Source organism: Toxorhynchites rutilus, chromosome 3, assembly GCF_029784135.1.
Source record: "Toxorhynchites rutilus septentrionalis strain SRP chromosome 3, ASM2978413v1, whole genome shotgun sequence".
Lineage (NCBI taxonomy): Eukaryota > Metazoa > Arthropoda > Insecta > Diptera > Culicidae > Toxorhynchites > Toxorhynchites rutilus.
This window is the reverse complement of record NC_073746.1, coordinates 198,613,776-198,631,548: the sequence shown is the minus strand read 5'-3', so window position 1 is coordinate 198,631,548 and position 17,773 is coordinate 198,613,776. Positions and strand designations below refer to the sequence as shown.

General features: G+C 41.3%; 1 protein-coding gene across 2 annotated transcripts in view; it reads right to left on the bottom strand.

Moving 5' to 3' along the window:
* Positions 1-9,765: 9,765 nt before the first annotated feature.
* The window catches only part of LOC129780191 (uncharacterized), a 62,715-nt gene continuing 54,707 nt past the window's right edge, over positions 9,766-17,773 (bottom strand). For both annotated transcript variants that reach the window (XM_055788193.1, XM_055788194.1), the window contains exons 4-9: positions 16,072-16,188; positions 15,751-15,926; positions 15,413-15,686; positions 15,051-15,342; positions 14,848-14,996; positions 9,766-11,845 (exon numbers count right to left, since the gene is read on the bottom strand). In XM_055788193.1, the coding sequence (XP_055644168.1) occupies positions 11,694-11,845; positions 14,848-14,996; positions 15,051-15,342; positions 15,413-15,686; positions 15,751-15,926; positions 16,072-16,188 (1,160 nt within the window). In that variant the 3' untranslated portion in view covers positions 9,766-11,693. The remainder of the gene's footprint in view (positions 11,846-14,847; positions 14,997-15,050; positions 15,343-15,412; positions 15,687-15,750; positions 15,927-16,071; positions 16,189-17,773) is intronic.

Here is a 17,773-nt window from a genome sequence, read left to right as displayed (position 1 = left end):
AATCAGGAAAGTCCCTAACTATCAATAAGCTCAGAACAACTGCCAAATTCACATACTCATCAAATCCTGGCAAACAAATTATGAAAACATCAATTTGTGTTTTATTATTATTTTGGATAATGTTTTAGAAAGCATTGAACTTTATTTCCTAAACTCTTTTTTGGAAGGTTTAATGGCCCTGAAAAGCGCCTTGTTTTATGGAATGGTTCCAATTTAGAAAACTTAGTACTCGTGGTTTTGAAAAAAAACCATTTCGAACGCCCTCGATGCCGCCTTGTTCTGGATTTGCCGCCAAAGCAGTTTGTATAAAGAACAAACTTTTTTCTTCTGCTACCTGATGCCGTTTTGCGATTGCGTTTGCCACTCGCCATTCGCTGCAACTGCCTGTTGTCTTGATGTCCGCCGAACCGAATGTGTTCTGTTCCGAATGCAGGTTTTCTTATCGTCGCGAGCACCTAAGCCAGCTAACTCGATCACTCCGGCGGCCGAAACTATATAACGCCGGCTAGGTGGACTGGTACACAGGTACTAACGCGCTCGACCTAGCAACCTTTTCCGGTGCAATTGGCGGATACACCTACGGGAAATTGCAGACCACCACGGTTCGAGCGGGATTTTGCCTTTCCCTTCTCTTTTCCTCCTTTGTTGAGTACACGATGCCGATGCCGTACAACCACACGGGTTTACGGTTTGAAAGAAAATAAGATATTTTTTTGGGGTCCGCGTGTTTTATACTCTAGCGGTACACACTCACAGGATAGAGACAAATCGGCAGACTCAGCCAAAGGGGCGGGTCCAACGAGACGAACGAATGAGCGTTAAAAGGGAGTGATGGCAAAAAAATACATTCATTACGATTTGTTCGCTCGTTGGATTCACATACAGACTAAAAAGGGTCCTTTTCAGGATCACAAAAAGTCTAAAGAGTTTATTGTTTTGTTATCACTCGATATCCCCATCTTGTTCGGCTAAACCTTCCTGTTTAGCGATTTGTTGTCACTCGCCACAGCTTTCACAGTTGGAAAATTTCTTCCCATCCAGCTTGTGACATATTTTACAGTAAATTACATTCAATGGCACGTCGCATTACCACCACTCAGTGCCGGATTGGAGGTAATTTTAACCTGTAATTGAACATTTGCGATGACAGTGGTACAGTGTCGACTTTCAATGTGGGGTCATAATTTGGATCTCTATGTTTACAAAAATGTCCAACTAAATAAGTCGCATTACATGTCCGTCCAATTAGCTGAATGTCGAACTAATTGTAGATTACTGTACTTTAAATCTGGAAACAATATAAGAATTGGTGAAAATTGAATAATCAGGAAAGTCCGCAACTATCAATAAGCTCAGAACAACTGCCAAATTCACATACTCATCAGATCCTGGCAAACAAATTATGAAAACATCAATTTGTGTTTTATTATTATTTTGGATAATGTTTTAGAAAGCATTGAACTTTATTTCCTAAACTCTTTTTTGGAAGGTTTAATGGCCCTGAAAAGCGCCTTGTTTTATGGAATGGTTCCAATTTAGAAAACTTAGTACTCGTGGTTTTGAAAAAAACCATTTCGAACGCCCTCGAAGCCGCCTTGTTCTGGATTTGCCACCAAAGCAGTTTGTATAAAGAACAAACTTTTTTCTTCTGCTGCCTGATGCCGTTTTGCGATTGCGTTTGCCACTCGCCACTCGCTGCAACTGCCTGTTGTCTTGATGTCCACCGAACCGAATGTGTTCTGTTCCGAATGCAGGTTTTCTTATCGTCGCGAGCAGCTTTGCCAGCTAACTCGATCACTTCGGCGGCCGAAGCTATATAACGCCGGCTAGGTGGACTGGTGCACCTAGCTACCTAGCTACCCTTGCGGGGAACTCCAGATCAACACGAGCGGGAACTCCAGATCAAGGTTCGAGCGGGATTTTGCCTTTCCCTTCACTTTTCCTCCGTTGCCATATCCAACCATGGCTGCTTGTGTTGGTTTGTTGATGTGAGGTGATGCGAAACGATGTGGTGTACGGTTCGGATGAGAATGATCGTTACGGCAGCGGAGAGGGGATTTTTAAGCTGACTGGCTGGCTCGAGAATTACGCATGTGTGAGACTGCGACCAATGTTTCCCTCATTTTTTTCTTTTTCCTTTCCAATCGTGCTTCATTCTATTTCGCTGCTGCTCTGGTTGCCCGTTTTGGTCGGTACGATTTGAGGAGCACAAAATGGACCAATCAAAAATGGGCACATAGTGTATTTGTACAATGCTTGATATTTCACAATTATTCAATTATTTATCTCAAGAAAAATGAAATGTTATTCGTTATGATAGATGCGTAGATATATTTCCTATCAATTGATGCAAAAACCTTTGCGATCTATTGAGAAATGCTCGAGTTATAAGCGTTCCAAATCTTGCATTTTTTCCTACTTGTTCAGTGCCTAGATTTCCATTTCACCCCCTATATCTTCCGGTTAGACGTAGTCCTACGTCAAAAGCCCGAGACGAGCGAAGTGGACGCAAGTCTTTCATCATTGCCTTCCACGTCGAGAAAGCGACGTGCGTCAATGGAATCGGTTGTCAGTGTTGCAACGGACAACAGTGGCGAATTGGAGACGGATGTACCGTCGAAGCGACAGGCCATGGACACATCTACCACTCCTGCACCTTCACTAGTTCGCAATGCCGATGTACGTTCTTACGCGGAACAAAGCGACTCCGAAGAAGAGGACCTTTTCTTCCATTGTCCTGTCGCCTGTCGCTTCGACGGTACATCCGTCTCCAATTCGCCACTGTTGTCCGTTGCAACACTGACAACCGATTCCATTGACGCACGTCGCTTTCTCGACGTGGAAGGCAATGATGAAAGACTTGCGTCCACTTCGCTCGTCTCGGGCTTTTTTAGCAATTGTAAAAAGTCCCGAAAGACTGACATCGACAATGACATCTCTAAGCCAGTAGTAAATAGGTTCAGTTGCATTTCCAGATCCGCTTGGCCCTCGTTCGCATCCACTAATTCCAAAACGTTCTGACAACTTATGTTCAATTGTATCAGAAACTGTTTCAACTTCACAGCTTTCGGTTTCTTTACTCCTTGAATCCATTGCTCTAACTTTTTCACAAAGTTATTTTCGATAATCGCTAAAGCAAACGCACGAATGTCTAACACTTTTGCAATAGCTAGCGGAGCAAGTAATTTGAACAAGTCAAACATCCTTATAATTTCACAAAGTATTTCACTGTTTGAAACAAGCACTTAAAACCCTCACTTCTGTCTCACAAGAAGAATAGACACTGACTGGTAGTTTGTCCATAATTCCGGAGGAATATATCAGCCAGCAGCACGGCATTCGTTCGATAACTCGCAAGTAGATCGGATAGGTTTTCGAAACGATCCAACAAAGGTGTTTTTTTCCACATCGAATCAGACTGTGTTTTTTTTTCATCGGTTGCGCTTGCGAGTAGAGCGAAGCTCAAAGTGGTGCGCGACCGAGACGCAGAGGATACTATTCATACAGATTCATCACACACGCCACACAGCAGCGGCAAGTATAAGTTTATTTTTCTTTTGTCCTCCTATCATTCCTTCTACCATCTGTGCTCGATTTACACCATTGTTCATCTGTGTGTTTACTAAATCGGCAAACGTTGGCATTAGGGGTGTCTATTTTTTCTTGGTTACATTACCGTTGAAATTTTATTGGAACTTTTTTTCATTTTAGAATTTTATATAAATAAAATAAATTAATATAAATATTATCCGCAGCATAACCTTATAATATTTTTTTTTTACTTATTCATTTTGATAATTATTATATTCTGTTCATATCGAACAGTTGGCCGATTTTTTTAATATGGCTGAGGGCGGAAAGGACCCCCCGTTGACGCAATTGAATATTTCTGATACCGAACCTCCTCCTGAAGAGCAAGAGGATGAAGCAGAAATTGAGGTAGAAAATTCTGTTTACGAAGTTGATAGTTCCGAGGATGAGGAAATCGACGAGAAACTGGATTTTCGTCCTAAAGAATACCCTGAAGGCTCCAAAGGCCCATTCATTGTGTACTTTAGACGAAAATCCAAACCTCTCAATGTCATTCGTATCTCGAAAGAAACTAACTCAACATTTTTCTGACGTTACCGAAATTACACGGATGGGGCCAGACAAACTACGAGTTGTCGTCTCAAGCAGGACCCAAGCGAACAAAATAACGCGCTGCGACCTCTTTGCGATTGAGTATCGTGTATACGTACCCTGTTGCAACGTCGAAATAGACGGCGTAATAACCGAAAAGGGTTTGACCCGAAAAGAGATAATCAATGGTGTCGGTCGCTTCAAGAACTCCACACTAAAAACTGTGAGGATTCTTGCATGCGATCGACTGAAATCTGTGTCATATAAAAATGACAAAAGAATTCTCAATCGGACAAACTCTTTTCGTGTGACTTTTGAGGGTTCCGCCCTTCCAAATTACGTTGCAATAGGGGCACTTCGTTTACCTGTTCGGTTGTTTGTACCCCGGGTAATGAAATGCAACAAATGTATGCAACTCGGTCACACGGCCGCCTATTGTTGCAATAAAAAACGTTGCGCAGATTGTGGAGAGAGCCATGATGAGAATCCTTGCGCGAAAGAGCACAAGTGTCTTCATTGCGGCGGGACTCCTCATGATCTTATTCAATGCCCGGTGTACAAACAACGAGGGGAAAAACTCAAGCGTTTCTTAAAGGAACGTTCCAAGCGGACTTTTGCAGAAATGCTTAAGAGTTCCGTGCCAACGACACAGGACAATCCCTACTCCATTCTGCAGAACGACGAGCCTGTTGCTGACGCTCCCAATGCCGGATGTTCCGGTACATCGCAGGGTGCCATCAGGAAAAGAAAAATTACTTCTTTTCCATCACTCCCCAGAAAGAATACCGAAACTTCCCAAGTTGGAATGAAGCCTCGAACTGAACGTGCTGAGAATAGGCCGAAGCAAGTACCTCCCGGTTTACGTGGTCATGCTACCAACCAGGGGTCCTCAGCACTTCCCGGAACAACAACGAACACGTCTGTTCCATTTTCGCGGTCGAAGCAACAGCCACTACCTGGCCTGCTTGCGCTTTCAGACCTTGTGGATAACATTTTAAATGCTTTAAATATAAATGATCCTTTTAAAAGCATAGTATTATGTTTGCTTCCGGTTGTGAGAACATTTTTGAAAGAAAAATGTGGATTTTTAGCAGCGTTCATTTCCCTCGATGCCTAATTCAGCACAAGAGGTCAAGGATTTGACCACTGTCATACAGTGGAATTGCAGAAGCATCATCCCTAAACTAGACCAATTTAAATTTTTAGTTCACAGTTCTAACTGTGATGTATTTTCTCTCTGTGAAACATGGCTTTGTTCAGCCGACGAGCTGAATTTTCACGATTTCAACATTATTCGCCTAGATCGTAACGACTCGTTTGGTGGCGTACTATTGGGGATCAAAAAACGTCACTCCTTCTATAGAGTCACTATCCCATCGATTACAGGCATTGAAGTTGTCGCTTGCCAGATACAAATCAATGGCAAAGAACTCTGCATTGCTTCGATATATATTCCTCCCAGGACTACGGTAGGCCGCCATCAGTTCTTTGATATTATCGAGGCATTGCCGAAGCCGCGGTTAATCTTAGGTGACTTCAACTCCCATGGAACAGCATGGGGGTCACTCTACGATGACAACCGTGCCACGTTGATTTATGATCTGTGCGACAACTTCAACATGACAGTTTTAAATACTGGGGAAGCAACTAGGATAGCCAACCCTCCTGCACGGGCAAGCATGCTAGACATATCTCTCTGCTCTTCTTCATTATCCCTGGATTGCACATGGAAGGTAATCCAAGATCCCCACGGTAGTGATCACCTACCAATAATTTTATCGATCGCCAATGAATCAAAATCTAGTGAGTCAATCGATATTGCGTATGACCTCACGAAGAATATTGACTGGAGAAAATTTGCAGAATTAATATCTGAAGCAATCATTTCGATGCATGAACTTCCTCCCCTTGAAGAGTATAATTTTATATCAAGTTTGATTTACGATAGCGCACTTCAAGCTCAAAAGAAACGTGTACCGGCTACCACTTTCCGACGTCGTCCTCCATCACTTTGGTGGGACAGGGAGTGTTCAAAGGTCTACCTTGAAAAATCACCCGCTTTCAAAAAATTCAGGAAAACTGGATTAGTGGAATGGTTTCGAAAGTACCAAGCTCTAGAAGCCAAACTAAAAGGTCTGATTAAAGCAAAAAAGCGTGGATATTGGCGGAAATTCGTCAATGGTTTGTCAAGGGAGACCGCTATGAGTACTCTTTGGAATACGGCTAGGAGAATGCGTGGCTGGAACCATACCAATGAAAGCGAGGAATACTCTGACCGTTGGATTTTCAAATTTGCAAGGAAGGTTTGTCCCGATTCTGTTCCTGCACAAAGCGTCGTACGCGATATTCCGCTCCAATGCGATTATGAGAATTTTTCGATGGTAGAATTCTCAATTGCCCTCCTCTCATGTAACAATTCAGCTCCGGGGTCGGACAAGATTAAATTCAACTTGTTGAAGAATCTTCCCGACTTGGCAAAACAGCGTTTGCTGAACTTGTTCAACAAGTTTCTGGAGCTGAATATTGTCCCGCATGACTGGAGACAAGTGAGAGTGATAGCCATACGGAAACCCAACAAGCCGGCTTGCGATCACAACTCGTATAGGCCGATTGCAATGTTATCCTGTATTCGTAAATTGTTAGAGAAAATGATTCTACTTCGTTTGGACAAGTGGGTCGAAACAAACAATTTGCTGTCAAATACGCAGTTTGGCTTCCGCCGAGGTAGAGGGACAAATGATTGTCTCGCGCTGCTATCTTCTGAAATCCAAATCGCATTTGCTCGCAAAGAACAAATGGCTTCCGTTTTTCTCGATATCAAAGGGGCATTTGATTCAGTTTCCATGGAAATTCTCTCAGAGAAGCTTCATAATCGTGGACTTTCACCAATTCTGAATAATTTCCTGTACAATTTACTGTCAGAAAAGCACATGAATTTCTCTCATGGCAACTCAAAATCTTCTCGTTACAGTTTTATGGGCCTACCGCAAGGCTCCTGCCTAAGCCCCCTCTTGTACAGTTTTTACGTCAATGATATGGATGATTGTCTAACTAGAGACTGCACGCTGAGACAACTTGCAGACGATGGAGTTATTTCCATCACGGGTACTAATCCCGGCGCTCTGCAAAATTCGTTGCAAGATACCATGAACAATCTGTTCACGTGGGCCCTCAAGCTGGGTATCGAATTCTCTACGGAGAAAACTGAAATGGTCGTTTTTTCTAGGAAGCACGAACCCGCCCAATTCCAGCTTTACCTATCCGGCAAAACGATCCAACACTCTATGTTTTTCAAATACCTGGGTGTATATTTTGATTCTAAATGTACCTGGGGGAGACACATTGCGTATTTGAAACAGAAATGCCAGCAAAGAATCAATTTTCTCCAAACAATAACCGGAACATGGTGGGGTGCCCATCCAGGAGACCTCATTCAGTTGTACAAAACAACGATATTGTCAGTGTTAGAATATGGCAGTTTTTGCTTCCGATCAGCTGCCAGGATTCATATTCTCAAGCTGGAGAGAATACAATATCGTTGCTTGCGTATAGCCATGGGGTGTTTGCATTCGACACATACGATGAGTCTCGAAGTTTTGGCAGGAGTACCCCCGCTTACTCTTCGGTTCACAGAATTATCCTACAGATTTCTCATCCGTTGCAAGATCATGAATCCATTGGTGATTGATAACTTCGAAAATCTACTCCAGCTGACTCCTCAGTCAAGTTTTATGTCTTTATACCATGAGTACCTTACCCACGACGTGCACCCTTCACCAGGCATCTCCAACCAAGTTTGCTTCCCATACTTTTGCAATTCCTCTGTCATTTTTGATCTGTCCATGCGACAAAAAATCCATGGAATACCAGATCACCTACGCTCCAATGTTATTCCGTCGATATTTTCGGAAAAATATGGGAAAGTTGGATCTGATAAAATGTTCTTTACTGACGGTTCATACATAAACGGGTCCACTGGCTTCGGCATCTTCAATGAAAATTCCAGTGCCTCTTTCAAACTCAAAGATCCTTGTTCCGTGTATGTCGCAGAAATGGGTGCGATATACTATGCTCTAGGGATCATTGAAACACTGCCCATCGACCATTATTTTATTTTTTCAGACAGTCTCAGCTCAATAGAGGCAATCCGCTCAATGAAAGTTGATAAACGCTCATCTTATTTCCTAACAAGAATAAGACATCTATTGAGTGTTTTGGTCGAAAAATTATTCAAGATTACCTTAGCATGGGTTCCCTCTCATTGCTCGATTCCGGGGAATGAGAAAGCGGACTCGCTAGCTAAGGTGGGCGCTTCAGAAGGCACACTTTTTGAAAGGCAAATTGCCTATAATGAATTTTTTCACATTCCTCGTCAGGACACACTCGTTAGTTGGCAGCGCATGTGGAGTGAAGATGAGTTCGGTCGTTCGTTACACACGATTATCCCTAAGGTCTCGACGAGTGCATGGTTTAAGGGATTGAATGTAGGTCGTGATTTCATTCGCGTGATATCTCGGCTTATGTCCAATCACTACAACCTAAACGCGCATCTCTATCGCATTGGGCTCGCAGCAAACAATCTTTGTGATTGTGGCGATGGCTACCACGACATCGAGCATGTTGTCTGGTCGTGTATCCGGTTCCATGCTGCTCGCTCTCAGCTCTCTAGAGCACTGAGAGCAAAAGGCAGACAATCGGATATCCCCGTCCGGGATATCTTAGGTAGCCGGGATCCTGATCTTCTGCTTCATCTATACCTGTTCCTCAGAAACGCCGATGTCAACGTTTAATGATGTTTCCTTCGTTGTGTCCCCGTTTCATATCCCTCCTATCCGATCGATAAACTTTTACTTAGTCGCGGCAATACATACACACACTCTTTACAGATGCACGGGCCGAAGGTTGTGCAGTCCACTGATCATTCAACAAGAGCCAAAGGTTGTACCGCTCATGACAACTCTACACGAACTGATGATTGCGCCGGCTAGTGACCATTCTATCCTGGATTCCTCGAGTCGAGAAAGACGCACCACGCTAGATATGGGGTACAGACTAGGGAGCGTTGCTGATTAATGGTCAGCTGCATCCCAATAGGAAGTAGCCCGTGTCGGGCACACGTATAGAGCATCGAAGACTGCAACATACCAATTATGAGAACACTTGTAATACTAACCTCGAGCCAACCGCGAGTAATCGGTTACATATTACTAACATAGTTGTAAGACAAAATTTGTCAAAATATTGGACTCCCGGCCCCGTCAGGCTAACGCCACATGTGCCTTAATAAAAAATATATTTTGGGAAAAAAAAAACAAAATTGAATTTCTTTCAAAAATCAGGACAAATGCTAGAATATGGAAGATAAATCAGGACACCCCAAAAGCATCTCAAAATCAGAACATGTCCTGCTAAATCAGGACAGATGGTAACCCTACCATTTGAGGCAGACGCGAGGATATTACAAACACGGATTGAGCTGTCTCAAGGTGAAAACCGCACAAAAAATCGTAATAAATTTCATCAGTAGCTTTAAAAAATACTTTTCGCTACACAACTTGAAAGGAAACATGTTCGGATTGATTCGTGCTTGGAGATAGTGGCGGATGGACCTGTAAATATGTTAGACAATATATAAAAACTAAATACGAATCTAATAATAATTTATTGGTAGAAGTTTGTGATACAATAGATCTCATAAATATGTTGTTTTGATTATATTTATTGTTCTTGTTCTTACGTTTCCTGTTCGAACGCTTATATGGGATGGTGTGGATGATATGAATTAGACGTGATTTGTTGTGTCAAAGAATAGGCACGAAAGTTAAAATAACAAATATGTTTAATAATTTAGCTAGAAACTACTTGTTTAAAATAAATTACTATTCTAATGCATATGCAGTCTCTATGTGGGTTAATAATCGTAGAGTCACTTTTTTCGATTTATTTTTCACTTCCTTTGTTAATTTTAATACTGCTTGTTATGAATCTTATTCGCAAGAATTAATTCGGCTCTTCGAAATGTCACATTCGATCATTTTTTTCCGCATAAACTCTATAATTAGAATTAACCCAACAGAAAGTGCCATGATTCGACAACCATATTTTACGCCGTTTTGCAGTTCAATAAGTTTCTGACGTTATTACTATTTAACCGTCTTTACTGCTATTGCATTAATACTATTTTTCAGTTTCCATGTTAATGTTGCTATTATCGTCCGTTTATCAAAGCATTTGAGTAGTAATACCGTTATACTGGAAGACACTGTGTACCGTATCATATCAGTTAGATGTTTGATTTCTCGATTCTTTTAGACAGACATTTTACAAGTCACAACGCAATTTCTGGTCACTGTAACACAAAAGCTCCAAAATAGTTTCCACAATCTCTTTATTTTCAATATCACTCGCTGAACAGAAGGGAAACTGTTTTTTTTAAAAAGCTCGAAACTAGTATAAAACAGGTTGTAAATTAAAATCTCAAATATAAATGCAAATTTAAAAATGTTTTCATTTACAACTTACTAATTTATGTATGGTGTTCGACTCTTCAGAATAATATTACATCACCGGAATTTTTTCAGAGCTATTACTGTGTAGGTTAAAAAAATATGTTTGTTTTTAATTCTCAGCACTATGTTATTTTATAACCAATTTTCATGCATAAGTGGTCGTGGTCATGCCAGCAATAGCAGAAATGTTTTTTTTTGTAATATGTATAGCTTTTGTTTTGCATACGGCGGCGTATTTTTCCAACAATTGATTTTCGAACTGTTTGTCACGCATTTTGAACGATCGACTTTTAGGTAGCTTGTGTTTCTGTTGTTTTGCAAGATTCCTTCTTCACATTTATGATTTTGAAAAAGTTGGCTGTTTGTTCACAAGTTGTATCAAGTATTCGCATAAAAAATTGAATAATTAGGATATAACAATTGTTATGGAATTCTAGAAACTACTGAATGCCGACTTTCACTTTTGCCTTAAAGTATGGTGTACAGAAACCATAAAAAGACTCAATTTCTTCATGTAAAAGTATAAAGTTGAATATTATCTCCTTGTGTAAACATAGCAATTTCGATCCAACCACAATATGCTTCGAGGCTAATAAATTCGGAATCCCATTTCGAACACATCAAACATACCTTAAACATAATTAACATAAATCGGTTTCAATTTATGTTTTTATCCAAATGAATGAAAGATTATTGAAAATAACAATAATTAAAAAAATCGTCGACATATGCAAAACATGGTTTCATTGGTAAAATGTATCCAAAGCAATGTGTATAATAGAGTATATCAAATCGATATAACTGATGTTCAATGAAACTGAAAACCTATTTAGAGATTCTAGGAATTGGTTGAGCTTGCTCGAACTGTCATCGTCTAATACTTTTCTGAGAGTCGATGTCAAATAAATACTAATAATAAATACTGAATAATGATGTTGAAGTGCTTTAAAAAAAATTCTTATTGTTCGTTGGCATGACTTTTTGTTCTGTGGAAACCCCAACACAAATATTGTTAACGACCAAAATTAGAGACCTAAATAATGTAAGCTAGAAACCTTTGTCTTATGACATAATCTTCTGCGGATGTATCCATTTTTTCATATAATAGCAAAAAATAGTTGACATATAAACAAGAACCATTAGAGAGCACGTTACGGCAAGTGCAAGTACGGATGTTTTCGTTGGACAAGGCTCGATGATGGTGACGGTTTTATCTGTAAAGAAGAGAGTATAACAAAAATTATCGGAAATCATTTGCAGTAATGTTGGGGGTCTTTGTAGCCACATTGGTCCTCAATTGACCATCTTTGTGTTGTTATAGAATAACTACGTCCACGCAACAATCATCAGTGATGCAGATCGATTCACGGTCGGAGTCCTGGCCTCTCTTCATATTCATATGCAAACGCTGCTTGAAACTACTCTGCTCTGCAAAAAACATCGGGCTGTTGTGCTATTATAGCACAATAATGGGTCACCAATCGTAGTAACCATTGTGTGTAAAAAAAAAATTGATAACTTTATCAGTTGATTTGTAGCGATGCTTTGTTCGTACTGTCAGCTCAAAGAGCGAAGAAGTTGATCATTGTAATGTACTTCGTGTCCGCCGAATATAGCGAATCACGACAATGAATGATGAGACCAGAATATTGATGCTGGACGGACACGACTGGCAGGGGATCGGGTACTCTGTGTCCCCACAAAGGAGGTAAGCGATGACGTAAAATATATCTGATAATCAGCGAGAAGGAAATGTCAAAGCCACTATTCTCTTCTTCGGGGCTAACGGTGAACGGTGAGGCATACACTATGTAGTGCCTGCCTGAAGTATATCACTGAAGGACATGAACTGACTGAAACATTAGCAAAAGCATGTGATACAACGATACGAAGAATAAGAGAGCCCAGGTATATGCGACCTCCAGCCTATTGGTGGAACGAGACACTTGCCGTGCTTCGGGCCGACTGCCTTAGCCTAAGAAGACGCTTCCAACGGGGGAATAACGAGAAGAGCGGCATTTGAAATGGCTAGGTCCACTCTTAAACCGACGATAAAGTGGACAAATATAATTGCTTCAGGGAGTTGTGTCGGGACGTGCATGCTTAAGGGGTTTAACGTCACCCGCTGAAATTTGTCTTGCAAGATCTATGGTAGATGGCATATGCATAGTGGTCGAATGTGGAGGCGATCTGGTGTAGCGGTAACATCCTTACTTCCCACTATAAAAATCAAAAGTTCAATTCTCACTCCTGACATTTTTCCAAAATGGAAGTAAAGTGACGATCCGGCCAAAAGTCTTCAAAGTTACTATAATAGAGAAAAAAAAGTGGTCGGAAGAGCCGGTAAAGCATCCTGCACAAACGAAGAGAAACCAAAACTGCACAGTGATAACAACTGACGTTAAGAACTCGTTCAAGAGTGCCAACTGGTAGGCCATCGCTATTGCGTTCTACATGATGGGCGTCCCGGACTATCCATGCAGAATAATGAGAAACTATTTGGAAACCGAGTGCTGGTGTACGAGACAAACGCATGTCATCGCTTTGGTATGTATGATGGCGTACTACAGCTGAATCTTCCTAGAGGTGCGGAGATCATTGGCTTCGTGGATGATATCGTTATCCTTGTGACAGGAGAATCCTTGGAACGGGTTGAAATGCTGGCGATCGAGTCGATAGACATAATCGGATGCTGGATGCAAAGTGGGAAATTGCACACATTGATTACGCTTGGAAAAAGACAACAAAGGCAACCAACGCACTGACGAGGATCTTGCCCAACAATTCTGGTCCAAGCAGAAGCAAGAGACACCTTTTGCCTGACTTCGCCTCAACGATACTACAATACGAGAGTTCAGTCTGGATCGCAGCGTTAGAAACTCGGCGGAACGAGGGGAGGTTCAATAGTACGTAGCGACTCATGGGGATGAGTATAGAACCATATTATCGGAAGACGTTTGCGTTATAGCCAGGATGGTCCCAATCGACATCAGCTTGTCGGAGGACAGCGAGTGCTATAGAGGAAAAGGTAATAGAGGAATCCGGAAGCTCATGAGAGCATAGTAGATGACTAGGTGGCAACGGAACTGGAATGCGCCACAGAGCGGTAGATGGACGTACGGGCCCATACCGACACTACTACGGCTGAGTGAATAGGAAGCAGAGAAAGGTAAATTTTTCACCTAACGCAGTTTTTGTCTGGTCACGGCTGCTTCACACAGTATCTACACAGGATTGGACACGCACGATTGTCTCATTGTCCGGAATGCAAAAATTTGGAAGGGGTTTTTTGTCTGTCCCAGTTTCACCACAATGCGTGAGGGGCTGCCTGCCCATCATGCTGGAAATGTTATGGAAGAAATGCGTCGTGACAAAAGCATCTGAAATGCCGTGAATAGTGAAATCATACAAATCGTGTCTGAGCTACGGCGGAATTGGGGCTGACATCGACCAGCGTGCTGTCATCATCGGATTGTGGAATGTATATCACTGCGGAGAGCCCCGCGGAACCCCACGTGAGTAGCTGTTACGGGTCGCGCATCATGCTGAAGGGCACTGCCTAATCAGCGTCATCGGGAAGAGAAATCCTGTGAGTGTTACCGTGACGGGATAAGCATCACGTTGGAGGGCACTTCCTAATCGGTGCAAGTCTCGATAGTTGAGAAATCCCGCGATTGTGGCTGTGACGGATTGCGCGTAAAAATTTGGAGGGCAATTCCTAATCGATACACATCTCGATGAGTAAACTGATACTTGTGCAACGAATGTGGCCGCTGTGATGGACAAGAAAATGTAGGTATGAAAAGTAAGGAAAAAGGTTATAAACAACGCTACGCATAGTTGGAGATTGGTAAAGAGCATGTGCGCCGCCACCCCGTTAACTCGTCCCAGATGAAGCTTCCTAACCTCTTTAAAAAAAGGAAGTCCTCTAAGGGCACCAAACACTTGATGTTTTCGAACGTCGAGTGCCGAGAACCATATACGACAGTTTACAGGAAAACGGAGTATGGAGAAGGAGGATGAACCACGATGGCGCAACTCAATGGCGAACCCAGAGGAGGTCACTGAGTGAGATGGTTGGACCAGGTGTAGCAGGACCTGGCAAGAATTGGTGTGATAATGAGATGTCTTGTCAATATAAATAAACATGAAGCAGTGTCGACCATGGACATTTCCCTATATTTGTATAGGTTTCATAAATTATAACTAGTCATACCTCTTCCGTATTCTGCGCTGGCCTCACTTCGGAGGAAATCTCGATTCTTTCCATCGCCAAAATCAAGAACAAGTATTTCCTGAGAAATATTCATGTCTTCTTCCTTTTCTTCTTCCTCTTCTCGTTCTTCGCCTTCCATGGTTTGATTCCTGTGAGAAAATGTGTCTTCGGTTATTTCATCAACGTAGCATTAGAATAATTACCTCATGACGGAACGACGCTTCCTGCCCCACGATTCTACTGAATCTCTACCCCATTCACATACTGCTGGATCACAGGCTCCGAGGCAATACTTCACATTACATTGGAAAATGACACCATAGCTCTCGGTGAACCTAAAGGCCTCATAAATTGATTGAAGAGCGTTGCCATCTTGAGTGAACGCGGGAAATATACTTGGGTCAACCGGACATCCGTCGTCGTCGATTATCTGGAAAGTGCTTTTTGAATCCTTCGCCATAGCGACGCATGATCGGGCAAAAATTCCGTATGGAGCTATGCATAAGAAAATGAAATCACAGGTTGAGATAAAACAATACGTTCTGTCTGTGCCATACAAACTTACTATCTTCCGGAATCTCGATACGGAAAGTAAGCCTGTCACCAATCCGGACAGTTTCAACTTCACGACTTCTTGCGTCTAGAATGCGAATTCTCGGTGGAGGAGCTTCAGGTGAAGAGTTTATGTGAATCATTTCCGGATCACGAATAGGCAGCATTCCAAAGGAAATGTTCTTTGAACTCATATCATATGTGCATTTAACTTTGTAGATTTTATCTGCCTTAGTCATAACAACCGAGTGGTGCTGCAAGACCACTGTATTGCTGTAAATGCCAGTCTGCAAATTGAAAAAAAAAAATGAACAGTAATCGTTGAAAACGACAATCTCTTATAGTACATACTGCACTTTGCGTGTTACAATCTTGTCCTGCCATTGTCAGGTCTAATCGGAATGAATCCGAATTGATTACATCAATATTACAGGTTTCTGAGCGTCCCAGAGCATAGATACGTCCATTAAAAGGTTTGTTTGTACGAACTTGTACGGCAATCCTAGTGTCCTTACAATGCACCGATACTGAAAATAGAAAAAAAAAACTTAGCTGTTTATTTTGAAGAAGTTAACCTCAACTACGGTTTGAGATAATACAATAACTTTACAAAAAATGAGGTAAAATTAGATTGAAAAAAGAACCGTCCCATAGTAACAAAAGAGCTCTTACCGTCATAGCACGTGCCAGTTTTATCGCAGTTTGCATCATTTCTTGTTAGATTATTGATTGTGTGATCTTCCGTGGTTTCGAACACGATAGGTAACGTGTTTTCTCCAGGTGCGGCCTCTGTGAAAATAAAATGAATAATATGTATTAGTTGTTATAATTATTAGTAGAAAGCCAATCAACCAAAAACAAAAAAAACTGCTGTATTATATCTCATTTCTTGGAAATAATCGATTTACTCATTTGAACTTCAAATATCGCCAAGACCTCGTCTTCCTTTCATTTGTGCAATTAGTTCATTCACCCTACCCACATAAAATAATAAGCCATTAAAAACCGTAACAACATTTAATTTTCATTGTCACAAAATCAGCGCACAACTTGTATCCTTACCAAAAAAAATCGTAACAACTGTCTCTACGACGATCGTACTCAGATGAAGTATCCTCTTCAGCGCAAATGCAAATGAGTGAAGCCAGGTTCAGACGGTGCGAGTAAATATACGAGTCAGTCTATTCAGTTACTGCAGTGCAGCTACTCGAACTGTGTGAACACATCATGCCAGTTAGTGTCATGTGTTATCCGGCGTGCGAGCTACTTCAAAGTTTTTCGAATTCACTCGCACTCGCATCCCTCAAAACGTCAAAAATAGAATTTAGCGCTCGAATCAGGGATGCCAAATGTAAAGAAATATCTCTATTTTTAAGATATTTTAAAATATGCGAATATGCGATACACTTGATAATTTTTGGAAAAACAAATAAAACCCCCATAGTTTCTAAACGAAATCGTTGTTATTTTGTTTTGCACGCTGGCGGGGCACGTTTTCTTTTTGAGATAGTTTTCTTAAGAATCTCTACTATAGAATCATTATCAGGCACGATTCTCATTAAAAATTCACTAACAACTTGCAAAAAAAAGTATTGTTCTAAGAAACAGAATACATACTTGAGCTTGAGCTTGAGCTTGGGTAGACTGTACAATTCGTAGTTGCTCTCCGCGATTGACCTGAACCAACCAAATTGCACAAAGAACACACAGAATGACGCTTGGGACTAGCAAATCATTCTCGTTGTGCAATTTTCGGTGATTCGAGCTTTAAATGGTCAATAACGACGCCGGCCACATCCTTACAGTCACCAGAGGAAAGGGAAGGAATGTTAGTATGATATTCGCCGCCCGAAGGCCAGAAGGGTCGCCTCTATAGCGTGATTCCCTAGCGTTTATCATGGGAGGGATAGTTGTTAGTAAGGAGAAGTAAGAATCAGGATTCACTGCGGTAAGTGATGTGATTCTGTTAACACGGACCCTTGTTCTAAGAAACAGAATACATACTCGATTTAAAAAAGTACATTTTCATTCATTATTTTAGTTTTTTATTCCTCCTGCAAATTTACTATCATTTTCATTTCACAAATTGGGTACACGAAGCTGCTGGCAAGGTGAAATAAATAAAATTTTTAAAAATCTTTTAGACTGCCATTTATAGCATCACATACTTCCGGAATTATCTTAGCTATGATTGCTTTCGAGATTCTAAAAAATATCGATAACAATCTGAACCATACTTCAAAAGAAAGGCACATTGGGTTCGACAACTCGCAAGTAGATCGGACAAGTTTTCGAAACGATCCAACAAAGGTGTTTTTTTCCACATTGAATTAGACTGTGATTTTTTTTCATCGGTTGCGCTTGCGAGTAGAGC